At 46.2% G+C, this 17,293-nt stretch overlaps 1 protein-coding gene across 1 annotated transcript; it reads right to left on the reverse strand.

Moving 5' to 3' along the window:
• Positions 1 to 12,599: 12,599 nt before the first annotated feature.
• LOC135805642 (small ribosomal subunit protein uS15-like) lies at positions 12,600 to 16,863 on the reverse strand. The gene is made up of 7 exons (XM_065319715.1): positions 16,724 to 16,863; positions 16,574 to 16,622; positions 16,408 to 16,486; positions 16,181 to 16,264; positions 14,529 to 14,614; positions 13,499 to 13,599; positions 12,600 to 12,690 (listed from the first exon to the last, which is right to left on the reverse strand). Exons 1-7 carry the CDS (start codon positions 16,810 to 16,812, stop codon positions 12,657 to 12,659), a joined length of 522 nt encoding a protein of 173 aa, XP_065175787.1. The 5' UTR covers positions 16,813 to 16,863; the 3' UTR covers positions 12,600 to 12,656.
• Between the last annotated feature and the right edge of the window lie 430 nt (positions 16,864 to 17,293).

Genomic DNA, 17,293 nt, shown 5'->3' on the forward strand with positions numbered 1-17,293 from the left:
TAACCACTGAGCTATGGTGTAGTCGTCATCCAAGCAGAGACCGTTCAATGTTTTCTTCAGACTTCGTAACTCACACTTCCTGTGAATCCACACAGGCGGGTGGGACGCAGCCCCCACTGTACCCACACACTTCACGTACAAACTAGCACGCGGGGAGCCCCAAGTCATAAAATATTAACTGGTTTTGAGGGAAAGAGACAAACGGGAAAAGTCTGAAGAAAAAATTGACTGTCACCACCAGGACTCGAACCAGGGACCCTCGCTTGTAGCCAGCGATGCTCTAACCACTGAGCTATGGTGTAGTCGTCATCCAAGCAGAGACCGTTCAATGTTTTCTTCAGACTTCGTAACTCACACTTCCTGTGAATCCACACAGGCGGGTGGGACGCAGCCCCCACTGTACCCACACACTTCACGTACAAACTAGCACGCGGGGAGCCCCAAGTCATAAAATATTAACTGGTTTTGAGGGAAAGAGACAAACGGGAAAAGTCTGAAGAAAAAATTGACTGTCACCACCAGGACTCGAACCAGGGACCCTCGCTTGTAGCCAGCGATGCTCTAACCACTGAGCTATGGTGTAGTCGTCATCCAAGCAGAGACCGTTCAATGTTTTCTTCAGACTTCGTAACTCACACTTCCTGTGAATCCACACAGGCGGGTGGGACGCAGCCCCCACTGTACCCACACACTTCACGTACAAACTAGCACGCGGGGAGCCCCAAGTCATAAAATATTAACTGGTTTTGAGGGAAAGAGACAAACGGGAAAAGTCTGAAGAAAAAATTGACTGTCACCACCAGGACTCGAACCAGGGACCCTCGCTTGTAGCCAGCGATGCTCTAACCACTGAGCTATGGTGTAGTCGTCATCCAAGCAGAGACCGTTCAATGTTTTCTTCAGACTTCGTAACTCACACTTCCTGTGAATCCACACAGGCGGGTGGGACGCAGCCCCCACTGTACCCACACACTTCACGTACAAACTAGCACGCAATTGTAAAATAAAGTCGTATTTTACGACTCCCTGGGTATAGGGTGTAGTGATCATCGGAAAGCGCTGAAAACAAAAGGTACGCCGTAGCCTGGCGATGCTGGCAGACTGTAATTATGTGTAGGGCTCTCTGATCCGAACTCGACCTCCTTCTCTGCCCCAGACAGCCTTTCGACAAAATATTGAAAAAGCGAAAATTCAAGCAAAATATAATTATCGAGATTTGGGGTAAAATTGATGCCCGAAAAAATACTGTAGTACTGTAGAGTGTAGTACAGTGTACTGCAGATCTCTTTTGTTTTCTAACCGACTGGTACTCGTAGGTATCTCGACCAGAGAGCCGCCTACACATACACGTAGGATTCATATTCAGTCACATGATAACAAATTATCATAGTAACCAGGGACTCAGGCAGGGAGTCGTAAAAATACGGTGATACAGTCAGACCTCGCTTATAGGCGATTCACACGACAGGCAAATCCACGTTTGTCAAGTGCCCGCAGGAAGTGAAACGTGAGGCTGCAGTTCACACGGCGGCGGGTGGCGGCCAGAGCTCCCGCGAGTATCCGGTGAGTATACATGGTATACGGCGTTACTGTGGTGATTTGGAATGAGTACCCAAAAACAAAGGCCAAACAACCAGGGTTCAAGACTACCGTACCATAGTACGACCTCACAGCCTCATAACTGTAAAAGTGCCCGCAGATGAGTGCATCCGCGGGCAAAAAGGCCATGGACACTTTTGATTCCCGCGGGCAAATTTTGGTCACCCGCAGGAATATCTCCATGGTGACTTTCCTGTAAACGTGGATTTGCCTGTCGTGTGAATCGCCTATTATCCGGTCCTCTTTTATCCGGATCCCTCGCCATCCGGAGCAAAATAGCTGGTTACAGATTTACAGCATACGTGGTGCATCCAACTATACTTAAGGTGGCAGTCTGGGTTCAGAGGGTCAAAAAACAAAGTTTCGATTTTCTGTATTTTTTCACTGGCAGCGTCTTGTGTATGGTCCAAAGGGTTTATCCTGAAAATTTGAGCGTAATCGGGTGCTTCCTTCCGGAGATATAGCCGCGCAAAGTCTGCACAATTGTTTTTGAAATACTGAAATATCAGCAAATTTCTACAAAATTTAGGTTTGCACACTATTCCGATTTTTACCGTCAATCTTTGAGCGATTTCATTAAAATTTTCTGGAGCGACTCCTGCCAGTCCTGGTACTCCTCTGCGCTGCAGACTGACAGCCGCGCACGATCTTTGTCACCATGGCAACCAAGATAACTTTTGCGCATGCGCAAATTCAAAAAAATTCAAATTTCGACTCTCATGATCTCAGCTGATCGCTCTGCTGTTGAAACTAGTTACTTTTGGAGTTTTGGAGTAATTGTTTCTTGGAGCTAACCCCTTCGTTGGCTACTATGGGGAAGTCTAGAGCCAAGGGAAAGCCCGGACGATCTAAGAAAAGGAAAAGAACGTTCTATGGAGTGTCTCAGGCGCCGAAGGCTCCCTCTGGTGAAATTTCGCCTGCAAAACAAATTCCTGACTTGCCACTGTCTGATGACGACCTTGAAGTGTCAGCTGAAGCCACGTCTTCAAACAGCGATAGTGATGGAAGTGGCGGTGAAGTCGACAGCAGTTCCTCCGACAGTGACTTGGATGAAGAGTGTGAGGAAGGGGCGCATGGATTTCGCCTGATTGATCTCGAGTGCCTTCAGCAGCTTTTGTCAGCTGCAGTTTGTTGCAGTGGCTGTAATGGCGCAGTCACGATCAGCGAATCGCAACGGGGAGGCCTTGCATCATGCCTGGAGCTTTCCTGTGTTAACTGCGGCGACATAGCAAGCGAATTTATGTCCAAGAAGTTCAATCGGGTCTGGGAGGTGAACAGACGAGCAGTATTCGGAATGCGACTGATTGGCCGTGGACGTCAATCAATGGTAAAGCTGGCGGGTGCACTGAATATGCCATCACCTATGAGTCGGTCGACATTTTACAGCCATGCTAAAGGCCTGCATTCCGCGTCCAAGAGCGTCGCTGAGCGTAGCATGACTGAGGCAGCTGAGAAAGCAGTGTCCGCAGCAGATGGGGGTAGCGATATCGCTGCTTCCTATGACGGTACCTGGATGCGCCGAGGATTCGCATCGCTCTTCGGAGCCTTCACTATAATTGCATATGATGTCGGCAAAGTGGTGGACTGCGAAGTGCTTTCAAAGTTTTGCCACAAGTGCACGCACTTGGCGTCTAGAAAAGAGAAGGGAGAGCTAACCAAAGATGACTATGATCGACAGATTGCCGAACACGATTGCTCAGTCAACACCACTGTATCAGCTCCTGCCATGGAGAGTGCAGCCGCCAAGACTCTGTGGGCCAGGTCCTTTGAGAGCCGCAAGCTGAGGTACACCACCTACATTGGTGATGGAGATACCAAGAGTTTTAAGGCTGTGCGTGACGCTTGTCCGTATGGGCCCGAGGTGCCTGTAGTCAAGGAGGAATGTGTCGGCCACGTTCAAAAACGCATCGGTACCAGCCTAAGAAAGCTGAAGAAAAACCTTGCGGGCAAGAAGCTTGCTGATGGGCGCACTATAGGCGGACGTGGTCGCCTCACGGATGCCATGATCGACAAGCTGCAAGCCTACTATGGCATGGCTGTGCGGAACAACAGCGGAGACTTGCAAGCCATGGCCAGGGCCATATGGGCATCCCTCATGCATCGTGCATCCAGCGACAGTAAACCTCAGCACCAGTATTGTCCGCCTGGAATTAACAGCTGGTGTAGATGGCAGCAGCAACAGGCAGGTGGTGATGTCTACGCCCACCACAATATCCTGCCAGAGGCAGTATGGAAGGAACTGAAGCCGGTCTACATTCGGTTGTCCGACCGGAGTTTGCTCGAGCGCTGCCAGAAGGGTGCTACGCAGAATCGCAACGAAGCGTTCAATGGACTCGTGTGGCAGTTGTGTCCAAAGACAGGCTTTGCATCCGCTCCCACTGTCCAGATGTGCGTCTACCTGGCCGTGGCCTGGTTCAATGATGGAGGTGTGGCAGTGAAACGCGTTCTGGACGAGATGGGCCTCCCTACTGGACACCATACGACACGTCTCATCAAGCTGCTAGACCGTGAGAGACAGGCACATGCTGCCAGAAAGAAGTCAGAAGAAGGGAAGAGGTCACGAAAGAAGCGAAGGAGGATCAGGAAAGGCATCCAGGATGAGCAGCAAGAGGAAGAAGGTTTGACATATGAAGCTGGTGGCTTCGACTAAGTTCTAGTAAGTTCTAGTTGGACAGACATACCTCCATCTGTACTTGCACAGAGCACTTTTTTTCTCCATTTTCCACTGAGTCCCGTACCTCTTAGACAGCGTAGCGAAGAACCTGTAAGTCACAGACCCCATAAACCATACATTTTTGGAAACTGTGAGCATTTATCAAGGTGCTAAGTGTCATGGATTTTTATATTTGTCTAGTAGCTTTGAGTAAAGTGCTACTGATCGAGGACCTAAATTTTGCGCGATTGCATGATTTTTGTTTGACAGCTTGAGTACTTTGTTCTGAATATGATTTCAAAATTCCGCTCCACTTAGCACCTAGGTATATGTGAAGGAAATCCTGTGGAGCACTCAGTTTCTACCCAGCTTCTTTCTGCGTTTGCATATTGCGTCTAAGGTATTGGTGGTACGGCATAATCGCAGATTTGACTATTGTGTCTGCGGATTCCCATGTGTGAGCTTGATTTATACTTCATTGGACTTAGTGAAATACACTGGGTATGTGGTCAAGATTTGAGCAAAATTCATCAATTATTATGGAAGTTACGGCTGTGTTCATGCGGTCGGGCCGCGAACCCAGACTGCCACCTTAAAGGGGAAGTATACCCTAAAATCAAATTTTCACCAGTTGTAGTCTTCGGGGTGCTGAGTCCAATGGTCTTGGTCCGAGGAAGCTGCGACGCTCCCTTCCTACTTGAATCCCAATCGAACTCGCGCACTTCCACCGAAACTGGGTGACTGCGCCCTACTAGATGGGGATTTGTATGCAAAATGTCACTAAAAGCGCCATTTCGTTCTTATAAAAGCACGGATGACCGCGATTGGCCCATATGTTGTAGTCTTTTGGACGCTGAGTCGACTGGTTTTGGTCCGAAAAGGCTGCGATGCAGCGTTCCTCCTTTATTCCCAATCGAACATGGTTGAAGAAGCGGTCACGTGGTCCTGGTTGCCCAAATCACCTGGTCACCGCGCCAGCAGGCGACAACTTTCACACCAAGGTTCAACTCGAGTGACAGGACTGCACCCAAAAAAGGTCAAACAGGCTAGTAAGTTGTACCCTGCAGGCACGGTGACCAGGTGACTGGTGTACGCAGGAGCACGTGACCGCTTCTTCAACCATGTTCGATTGGGAATAAAGGAGGAACGCTGCATCGCAGCCTTTTCGGACCAAAACCAGTCGACTCAGCGTCCAAAAGACTACAACATATGGGCCAATCGCGGTCATCCGTGCTTTTATAAGAACGAAATGGCGCTTTTAGTGACATTTTGCATACAAATCCCCATCTAGTAGGGCGCAGTCACCCAGTTTCGGTGGAAGTGCGCGAGTTCGATTGGGATTCAAGTAGGAAGGGAGCGTCGCAGCTTCCTCGGACCAAGACCATTGGACTCAGCACCCCGAAGACTACAACTGGTGAAAATTTGATTTTAGGGTATACTTCCCCTTTAAGGTACTAGTACTCTTTTCGCGGCTGTATCTGGGCCGACCGCACAAGAAGAGGCATTACTTTGGTCCCACACAAGCAAATCACTCCAAATTTTCTCCACACACAGATGAAAGGGTAGTGATTGCAACAGCAGAAAATATATTGTCATGCTTTGCGAGATCCTTGGAAAATGTAAATCAGAATGTACACTTTCTGTCGATATGACGGGCTACACATTTTCTTAAAAAAATGTCCAGGAAAAGACTATTTGATGGGTCCAAATTTGTTGGATCCAAACCATCTAGGTCTGGGGAAGGGCACCTGGGTCAGCAGAAGTCCATCCAAAGGAACAAAGGACGCACAATACACCTTATAAAACAACATACTTGGTCCGCGTCAGCAATATTGTCGCTTATCTTTCGACAATTTGAACTTAGACTTTGGACATGAACGCGTGCACTTGAAGTGATAAAACTTGGCACGATAGACGGTAAGGTATAGAATGACAACTAGCTGCGAGGAATTTATTGTCCAAGGAAGGGTTCCTATTTTTTTCGGTCCTCCTCGTCGCTTCTCTCGGCGCTGGCGACAAATATTTTTGCTCGGGATCGACTCTCTTGCTTTTGCAAGCTCATCTCTCTTCCTCTCCGCTGCCTGGCTATTTTCTACAGAGAAGTCGATCGTGACGGTCGCCTTCTCTATAGGACTTCGCGCGGGCAGCACGACAGCCTGTGTGGTTCAAATCAGACGCCGTTCTTTGCAAGATTTTATTTTGAACGACGACGATGCGTACAGTACTTGCAAATCTCCACGACGCGCTGGATACTTCGAGCGTTGAGCTGGAGGTGAGGGAGCTGCGATCTCAGCTTGATGAGCGATCCCTGAGGTGAGCGATCTCGGCCGTTCAGCAAAATGGAGCAGATCCAGAGTAGCCGATTACTTTCCTGTGGCTTGCGCTGCTCTTGCCTGCACAGCGTAAAAAGATAATCTATTTTGATGCGGCGCTGTATCAATCAGAATCACCCACCTGTCGCTCTCGAAATCCACTCGAACTCTAGCTAGACCTTTTCAGGAACTAGCAAACTAACTTGCTAACCAAAATTGGGATGAAATGGGCTGCCAAGTAAGCATTGGCGACATATAAACAAAGCTGAAAGATAAGCGACAATATCGCTGACGCGGACCAAGTATATAATACGCGACCGTGTTGCAACATTTGAGAGAGGGCAAAGATTGTTCCAGTTAAAGTGTTGCTCTTGAAAACACCCAGGTGCCCTAGGCCTGGGCATCACCTTTCCAAAAATGTATACTTTGGGGGGTGTCCAGACACTTTATCCAAGAGAAAACTTCAGAAAACACACTCGCAGTAGGCTAAAAACAGTGAAAAAAAGGGGTCCAAAACAGACAAAAATGCAGGCATAAGCTGTAATGTCAGCAACAAAACCTCACCAAACCAAGCTAAAATCCACCAGCCTCATATGTGACACCTTCTTGCTCTGTTCTTTGCTCTTCCCAGCCCTTTTTCTTTCTTCTCCTCTTCTTTCTTGTGCTTTTTTGCAATGCTGAACTGGCCACTTCGGCATGTGCAATGCGGTCCGTATCCTCCTTCTTCAGTGCCTTGATGGTGTTATGGCCAACAGAACACGACATTTCTCTCAAGAACTTGACAAAGGCTCATGGCACCATCATTGAAAGTGCATGTAGCAAGATTTGCAGCGAGCTCCACCACACAGCGACCTGCATTGACTTCCTTCGGGCACATGCGCCACACGACACCATTGAATGCTTCTTTGGCATTTTGTGTGGCACCAAGCAAGCACCGTTTCAGAAGTGCCTGGTCTGCCAGTCTTCGGTAAACAGGCACCAGCAACTTGTAGATGGCCTCTGGCTTCGGGATTTTCTGCTAACAGCTGCTGGGCAGCGTAGTTGCGGCTTTTCTCGCCAACCGTGTGTGCAGCCTCAATTGCAGCTTGTTGGTGTTTCTGGAAGTTCGTCTTGTTGACAGGCTTGGGGAGGTCCATAATGGCACAGAATTTCTGGAGACCAGAGTGTCCTCGGCTAATGGGCCTGGCAGCTAAAACGGAGCATCGGTTGACGTCAAAAAATCTTGTTCTTATGGACGATGAAAACTTGACATTAGCACCAGGACATGATTCTGATGAACAGGATATGACCATGTGTGATCCTAAGCCTTTCTGTCTCTCCTTTTCCAAAATGATACCGCCAACTTTACAAACTGCACACACATTTCAGCAGAATCTCCTGCAGCTGCTCCAAGTCCAAAATACGTTTCCCGCACCAGTATGGGGCTCATCAGCCTCGAAACAATCACTGTCATCACTGCTGGCACTCGTGTCTGGGTTCGAGGTCAGTGAGGTATCAGACTCCGTTCCAACATCGCCATCGCTGTCTGATGTCTCCTGCTCCCACCAGGGTTTGCAGCCGACGAGCTTTGCAAATGAAGAGCTACGTCCAATATCTTCTGGCTCCGCTTCCACAGGAACAGGGTTAGGATCGGGAGCTGTTTCAGGCTTCTTTCCATAATATTTCTTCTTTTTGGCAACGTAGTATCTACCTTTCCATTTTTTTTGTTTCCCATCTTCAAGCTCAGCACAGCGAGTGCAGAATAGTTGCTGTTTGTGATGCAAAAAGCGCAAGGGAACCCAGTTTTTACGCTGGGTCGCCATTTTGTGCAGTCATGGTAACGAATATTTGAATTTTTGCCACGTGGCATGAGTACTCATTTTTGCTCTTCTGACAGCTAGCATGGTCACGCTGCAGTGCGTACATCGTACATACCCACGCACTTCACTGGCCTGTAACTCTGCAAAGACTGTGCCGATTCGCCTCAAATTTTGGATTCCACAGGTTCAGGGCCTTGTGCGTCCACTGAAAGAGTCAAAAAAGCCGATTTCTAAACTTCGATTTTTGACCCTACAAAGGAGTACTAGTACCTTAACCGGTGTTCGGTTATCCAGTTCCCTCACCTATCCGGATATTTTTGTGGAAAACGGGTGTGTGCGGTTAAGTGAGGTCTGACTGCATGTAGTAACAGTGCACCATGCATTGCCACCCCTCTCGATTCAATGCCGGCCTTTCTATTCATTTCGCCACTCAGAGCGTCCTTTCAATCAGAAAGCCAGTGGCAAAATGTACTACACATCAAGCAGTACATGTAGTAAACTACCGGCGTCGTAAGTCGTACCAACGTCAGCATTGCAGGCCAGCAGGTCTGGTAGCAAAGACTAAGTGCTGCCAGGCGCGTTGAATACAATAATGATCACCATGATCCTGAGTTGTATACACACGTGACTACTGACTTTTTCCATTTGAATAATATTATTACCGTATGTTATGTCACCGCCTTTAAAGCCATGGCCTTATATTCGAAACACCGCTGCTTTCCTAGATATTTTAATATTTTATATGCAAAATGACTCACCCACTACGCCATGCCATAAAAGTCGAAGTCCACACAGAAATTTCAATCTAAATCTACTTGTTCACCCTTCCTGCTGGGCTGTAAGTGTGTTAGCATACAGTCGTCCCTCTCTAATCCAGCACTTTATAAACCAGCACCCTCGATAAACCAGCACGATTTTCAGTAGCCAAAATGTCTTCTCCATGCACATTGCAGCAGTAAATCCGATTTGTTACTCCGCCAGAAATAAATTCCGTGGCACAAATGCAAATGGTGCCAGATTATAGAGGGACCACTGTAGTACTTATTCCTTCATTTATGCAAAACATACTTCAAATGTCATTTCATTTACATGTATGAAGCCCATGGCCGCTTTATAACTGAGACTGGCTTTATAATCGAGTACACCGCCATGGCTTTAAAGGTGCGGGCATACGGTATGTTTTATTCCGGTGTAGGCTGTGTTCTTCCTGTTCTCACATTTTGTTGCGCTTGAATAAAGATATGGTGTCAAGTAAAATACCGGTACAGTATTGTACTACTCCCAGCTACATACTGACTGCAAGCCAAGCCGCGAGGTTCGGTCATTCAAACATTAGAATTTCAGGCAAATAATTGCACCATTTGCAACCTTTGGCCGACCACTGAAACGGTAGTAAAAACCTGGGGACCTTTTTATTTTATTTCACAGAATAACGGTCACGTCAGCTTCTAAAGACGATTTCTACACGTTCACAGAATTTGAAGAGATTTTGATGCATGTTTGACCAAAACGATCCTCAAGAACCGAGAGGCCGTTTAAGGGAGAAAATAAGCCCAGGCTTATTCAACCCTACAGTAAGCTTACGGTGTACACCTTGAAAGTTGATCTGTCACCCAGTCATTTTAGTCGCTCACATGATGTGGCAGACTTATTCTGGCACGCGGCAAAATTGCGGAGAATTTGTGACTATAAATGTAGTTTGGTGATTTTACAAGTGGAATGGCCAATCTAATGGTTTGCCTGCAAGAAAACTGCCCATAGGCCATAGTAGAATCACACGCCCAAGATTTGGCAAGAACGTCATTTCCAGAGGGTCAGCCTGGGACGTTCTTAGGCTGCGTTTACCCGACAACGCTGGGGGAGAAAACGCAACAAAATCCTTTCGGATGCATGGTTCATTTACACGGTACGCGGAGCAAAATGTAAAAGTTGTACACCAAAACGGAAGAAAACCAAAATGCTGGCCAAGGTGGAAGAATTTTTGGATTGGATTTTATTTATAGTGGTGACTATAACAGACAATTGCCTAATAACAATAGACCCACTCGAGGGAAAGATGCAAAAAGATATGAATAATTATTAATTAATATAATAGACTATTGGATAGGTGATCATGTTCGCGATAGAACGAATGGTTGAGGCAACAGACGATGGGCGCCCAACTTTTAAAAATAATTTTTGCATAGCTGAAAGTCATAAGTACTAGCGTGAAAAAGCAAGGCATTGGGGTAACAGTTTCTTAAAACGGGGAATTTGAAAACGGAAATGTTCTGCCGGATAAATTTGGGTGTGTAAACAGTCGAAACGGTCTGCTGGCCTTGTTTTCCGTCACGTTAACGTCGTTTGTTCCGTTTTCGGCCGTTCACATGAATCCGACAATCAAAAAAGTTGTTTTACAATTTTCGTCATGTGACGAGTGTTGCAGTGTGGCCTGTTTTCAATTATTCCTTGGGTATGATTAGTGCTTCCATGACAACACTTGGCACACGACGAACTTTGGCAGATCCTTTGCTCCCGTGTAGACACACACCTCGGATCAGCTTTGATCGTGTAAACGCACGAAAACGAAATGCGGGACTGAAAACGGAAAACTGGCCGTGCGTTGTCGTGTAAACGCAGCCTTAGTTATCTCTGAGCAACTCGACTGCGTTTTTATCACTTTCTTAGAAAGAATTCCAACCGGATCCTATGCACACACGTTTACATACATGTACAGCTGTAGCCAAAGAAATCCAACCCGCATACCGAAAGCAGCACCAAGGCTCATGCGGTCCCTGGGGGCCCTCGGGTCAGTTTTGGGAACAAACATGATGTAATTGAAGTGGAAACGCTGTGCAACTTTCAACTCACGGGTCAGGTTACTCCCATTCAGTTTGTGACTGCAAAGGATGTTGTGAAAAGTACAAGGAGGGTAAAAACCAGGGAGTCGTGAAATACCGGTATTTGACGACTCCCTGGTAAAATCCTTGCAGAAAATGCAACAGAATAACCCCCTTTTCCAAAGGGTCAGAGACTTTCTTCTGATTTTTCGGTCAGTGAAGTATTCGTCTTTTCGAAAAAAAAAGTAAGAAAGGCAGTAGAAGTGTGAGCAGGATCAGGAACAGGGAGTCGTCAAATGTATTTGAAGACTCCCTGATCAGGAACCTCTTGTTTCAGTCTTGATAAAAAACTTCATCCATCGCAAAAAAACGTGCCACAGCATATTACCGCAGATGGTGTCAATTTCTGCGAAATTTGCCACGGCTGCGGAATCACGTTTTTCCAAGGGGACAAATCAACAGACACAAATGCGACTCGCCAGTCAAGTAGAATTTTTCACAATACGGAGTCTTCCTACCATAGTACAGCCTGTTAGGCTGTGTTTACATGAGGCGTTTCAGCCCGGGTCAGATTTCAACCCGCCATGTACACAAAATGAATGGCACGTTTACGCGCTCGACCCGGGTCAGGAAAATTGTACGAACGTACTTCTGTGCGTATCTCGCGCCAGGTTTTTGAACATGACTGCATATGCAAATTTCGCGAACGGATTCACGTGATCACACATGACTCTAGAAGTGGACTTTAGCGGCATATCAGTATTTGACCCGGGTCAACTGTCTTCATGTAAACGCTCACCTATTTTGTCTATCGTACAGACTTTCAACCCGGACTGAACTCAACCAGGTTTGAAATTTCTCATGTAAACAGAGTGCAGTTCGCCAGGAGAGTATACTGTATATGACAGACCCACTTGCGCTATGGCCACGGACTTGTAAATTTGGAATATTTTTCTTAATTGCATCACTTCACATACAGTAGAGTCGCTCGCTGAAGAACGTGGAGCCCAAGAACGTCTAGCCTGAAATACTAAGAACGCCACAGCCTAAAGCTAAGAACGTCGGTGTTTTTTTCTTGCATCTTGTGGGATACAGATGATCCAGTACGGACTATTTCTAAGAACGTGCTATAAGAACGCAGCCAGATTGCTGAAAAATAAGAACGTCCCAGGCTGACCCTTTAGAAACAACGTTCTTGGGCGCGCGACTCTACTGTATAAGCCCATGTTGTAATTGGTGGAAATAAGCCTGAGGTGAATACGCCCAGGCTTATTTTTCTCATGTAAACAGCCTCTGAGAAGGGAGGTCCATGCAAGTCATGCAAAAGGACACTAACAAGTTTCAAAATGTCATACCCCAGTCTGCACTCTGGTTACAGGAGCTTGCAAACATAGCACGGACATCACACAACTCTCACTAAACAACAGCCATCATTATTAGCTTTCAGTCTTTCGAATGTTATGCTGAAGGCAATTTATGCAACCAAAGCAGAGGCGGTGGATGATTCACTGCAGGCACACGAGCAAACAGAAATGAGACAAGAGAGTTATTCACACATCAACCATTTAGCTGTGCCAACATGCTAAATAGCAATGAAATTATTTATTGAGGTAATCTGGAAGAAGCAATGGCTTGCTGCTGGCAATTGATTGGGTCTGATTGTAACTCATCCCCGGCAATCTATATCAATGGGTCACCCGGCATTATCGATAAATTTTACAGAACGAAAACGTCAAGTTACGACCACCCCGGAAAAAATGTATCAACTCAATAGATAGAATGGATTTATGGTATAGGGAGTTTGCTTGTGTATAAAATCTTACTGTAACCTCAAGCCTATATGTCAAGTAAGTACACGCATGTAGGGCAAAATGGGAGCTTCACTGCTTTTTTAAATCTGCAAACAAAACCACGGCACCCAATTTTTCCAGAGAAACATGTGCAGTACAGTCGTGCACCCAAGAACGATGTTTCCAAGGGGTTAGCCTGGGACGTCCTTATTTTTACTCATGGCTGCAGTCGTATAGCACGTTCTTAGACAAAAATCCGCACCGGAACATTGTGTGCTACAATCTGCCGTTCTCAAGTTTAGGCGTTGGCGTTCTTCAGCATGCGACTCTACAATGAAATTGTCCACATGGTCTACCATTCTGTAGATAGGCCGGCCAGAGACATGACGATGGCAATGTGAATCGCCACGACGACACTATTTAAAAGCTAGTAGTAAGTATATGTGAAGTACATTCACACAACATGCGCCAGTGAAGCGACATCCAGATGTGGTAAGACACCGTAAGAATATTAGCAAGGACTTACTACTTCCAGTTGGAGGGAAGAACACGCCTCGTCTTGTAGTAGCGAGCAAGGCGATGGATACGGCTCTCGATGAGAATGAGCCTGAACTTGGAATCCTTATCCTGAAACATGTAACCACACCAAATAGAATCGAAGCAGGATATTGTTCACCCTGGTACATTTACCAAAAGCCACATCATTGCTTTCCCAAGAGATGCATGGAGTGACCACACTGGTCACAACAAGACATCACCACATTGGATATTCAAATTACTTTGAAACAAAGTGAACTAAAGTGGAAATGTATTCAGTGTTCAGGCACTAGTTAACCCTTTACTGTCCGTACATACAAGCATTGATCCAATGGGATCGATGGGGTAGGCATTTTGAAATTATCATAACTTGCTCAAATCTAGGTCTTTTGGAGAGATCGAAATATGTAGGTCGAAGAGAAAAGTCTCAGCTGTCGCCTCGAACAATTCCCGAAGCGATACGAAGAGCGGTTGCTGAGTTATCGCACTCGTAATTCTGGTCCCGGGAAATGTGCGTTCAGAGCGCGACGCGTATGTCGACGGCTGGGATTTTCCCTGTTTACGTCACCTGTTGGCAAGGCTACACCGATTCAAATTCAAAAGTAGGTTCCCGGGAGTCTCTACGAAAATATTTGAGCTCGATACGAGCAACAGGGGTGACATGGTGGATTGAGATCGATCTCGAGCGTGAGCTCAGCGCTTTTGCGTGTTCCCTGGCTTGCAGCGCTGGACCAGTGCATCCTGTGGTGCCGAGTGTGGGCTCATTGCGTTCGTCTCGTCAAGACCTTTCCAGGATGCCCAAGATCGTGGAAATCGTCAAATTCAAACCAAAGTTACGCCTAATTTTAGTTTCAGATTTTGTGGTTGCGTGGGCTTGTATACATTTTAATCGGACAGTAAAGGGTTAACATCTGTTAATTTGGCAAAGACATATAACTTTAAATTCACAACCGCATCACGCAGTGAACCCAAGACTCCGCTAAGCCGTAAATACGGTAACGCTGAAAAGTAAAACACACCTTGCGTTGCTTCTCCATATGCTTGCGGACAGAGACAGCCTTCTTGATAAGGTGGTACAAGTCCTCTGGAATGGCAGGGGCCAAACCTAACACAAGGAAACAAAAATGAATACAAACACGGACAGCTTGCACAAGGAGAAGAAACTAGTCTCTGAGTAACAGCAAACAAGTTGAAGGAACAGAACTTTTCAGCTAGGTAATAAAACAGTGTTCAACTGTTCATACTTTGAAATAGATTTGCATCAGGCAGTCTATAATGTATCAAAGGTTTAAAAAAGCCGAATACAAAGAACATTACACACGAGTAAGAGAACAAAGAAAATATTTCTTTCTTTCAAGCCAGTAGTTGGCCAAGGATCCTAGGCTAGTGGTCTGGATTTTCATATTTGGAGGCCTCCATCACTTCCGGATTCTATTTAGTGAAGGAAGACGTAGAGCTCTAAACCGTTCACCTTTCAGAAATATAGGCACAGGAGCGTGTCACTTATCCAGCGGTTGCTGGCCCAAGTTTTCCATGCATACCCTACACTTCAGAAAGTGTGTTCATATTGATGGGCAAAGGTTAATAAACACGAGTGTCAGATGCGAAAAGAATGCAAACAAACTGTACATGTACATTTGTGACACGTGTATACTAGTCTTCCAGATGTGTCAACATATTGGCGATAATTTAGCTTCAGCCATTCAGAATATTCACTTGACCAACAGGGCCCGGTGCCGAGGGTGTCAGATAACTGACCGCTGATGAGACCATTACATATGCTTTGAATGGAATGCATGGACTCGAGTGACAGTTTGTATTGAGATTCGAAGACCAAATCTGTATCAAGTGGCAAGCCATGCAAACAGTGTTAGGTTTGGGTTGCAAACCGGCACTCGCGCTCCACTGCTTTGCCACTCCATACAAGCAAGAGTACATGAAAACCAGAGTGTGCAGCTCGGATGGGTGGCTGTCACGGCGGAATTCCGTGATTACATCATTTTAGTGATGTAGTGCGTACACGCAGGATTCAAGCAGGTCTCTTTCTGCACAACTGCAGCTCAGTTGTACGCACTACGCCATTTCCCGCCTCAGATCTGGGCCAAATATGATGTAATCACGGAATTTCGCCGTGACAGACACCCATAGCAGAGAAGGCCCCAAGCTGCACACTCTGGTTTTCATGTACTCTTGATACAAGGCACCTCAAATCGTGACATTATCACATTTACATAATACAGCGCTGACAATTGCTCAAGTCAAGTGCTATCATAGTAGTAGCCAATCCAGCATATATTACAGTTCAAGGGATCCAGGGCAATCACTACAAACAGCAACCACAATTCGTTCTGCGTCATACAATCGGGATGTTGCAGACACCTGCTGTGTCCAACCTATACCCTGAGTCATCATTGGAGGGCGATGATGAGGCTGTTGTTAGTAACCATCACTGTACCGCAGTATAGGGTGCCACCATTGCATAGTAATATTTATTGCCCATTTTTAAAATTCGAATTGCTAAAAATGGGTTTCAATATTGCTAATGTCAGCTGCTACTTCTGCCGAGATGTAACCGACCGTGACTAATATCTTTAAAGGAAGACAAACTAACTATTAAATTGAACATGTATGTAGGTAATTAATGAAAATGTAAAAAATATCAATTACATACCCTTAGCCTTCAGGATTCGGAGGATCTTGTTGCCAGTAACAAGTTTGACCTGGGCAATACCATTGCTATCACGCAGCATCACACCTACAAATGCAATAGGTACAGATTGCACAACAATGATCACGTCAATTAGGCATTCTGCTAAAGAGTTCTGCAAAATTGTGAATTGTGTTGAGTAAAATTATGCGTACAAAATCAAATTTCGACTTGTAGTAAATTGTTCTTACCGATTTGGGACGGAGTGCGCCCCTTCTTGGCGAGCTTGGCAATCATTTCCTTGACCTCGTCAGAGGACATCTTGACCCACTGCAGTTAACAGTAGGGTAAAATAGGTATTGTTTACCTTACAAGTCTTCCATACTTGCAGATTTTACTCAGCAGCTAAAAACTTACTGTTGGCACACTGCGCCTGTATGGCAGTGCCGAGGACGAAATGCCCTTTCTGCAAAGTACCACAATCGAGCACAAACAAGATTGTCGTCAGGCAGGGAAATACGACTGTGTAGAGAGGCTTCCAATGGCCTAAATCAGCTGGGAACATACCCGGGCGCGTGCATACGGACCATGATTGCGTCTTCTTGCCAGGCAATCGAAAGAGAGGCGATCGAGAAAGAAAGAACGAAAGCGCGCATGCGCCTTATTTCTCCATTGGAATATTTTTTGCCTACCTACCGGTACTGTACTTCGTCAGTTCGTGTTTCCCATTGCATGCATGCAGTGCACTCGTACACTCGTACTCGCGCCACTGCACGTGCACTCATGCTAGCACTGCACTGAAGTGGAGCAATGACGTCATCAAGATTGCTTTTGCAGAAGCGGATCGTCAGTTTTTCGAAAGATTTGAAATGAATGGCTAGGCTGCAGCGCTGATGATCGCGATGATCGATGGGCCATGTTCCGACATTTGCTGAACATGTCATGAATGCCAGAATGGTGTTCCCGTCATCGAAATAATTGCGACATAATAGTCTGGACGTTGCTATCACGAAGCTAGTATCAACCAGACTGCAGCAGTAGGAGGTCGTTGCATTGCTTACTTAACCCTTTGAGAGCCGACCCATACTTGAATGTGTAGAATTCTACACACTCGACTGTGAGACTTCAACTGGCCGT

This window comes from Sycon ciliatum, chromosome 1, assembly GCF_964019385.1.
Source record: "Sycon ciliatum chromosome 1, ocSycCili1.1, whole genome shotgun sequence".
In the NCBI taxonomy this organism is placed as follows: Eukaryota; Metazoa; Porifera; class Calcarea; order Leucosolenida; family Sycettidae; genus Sycon; species Sycon ciliatum.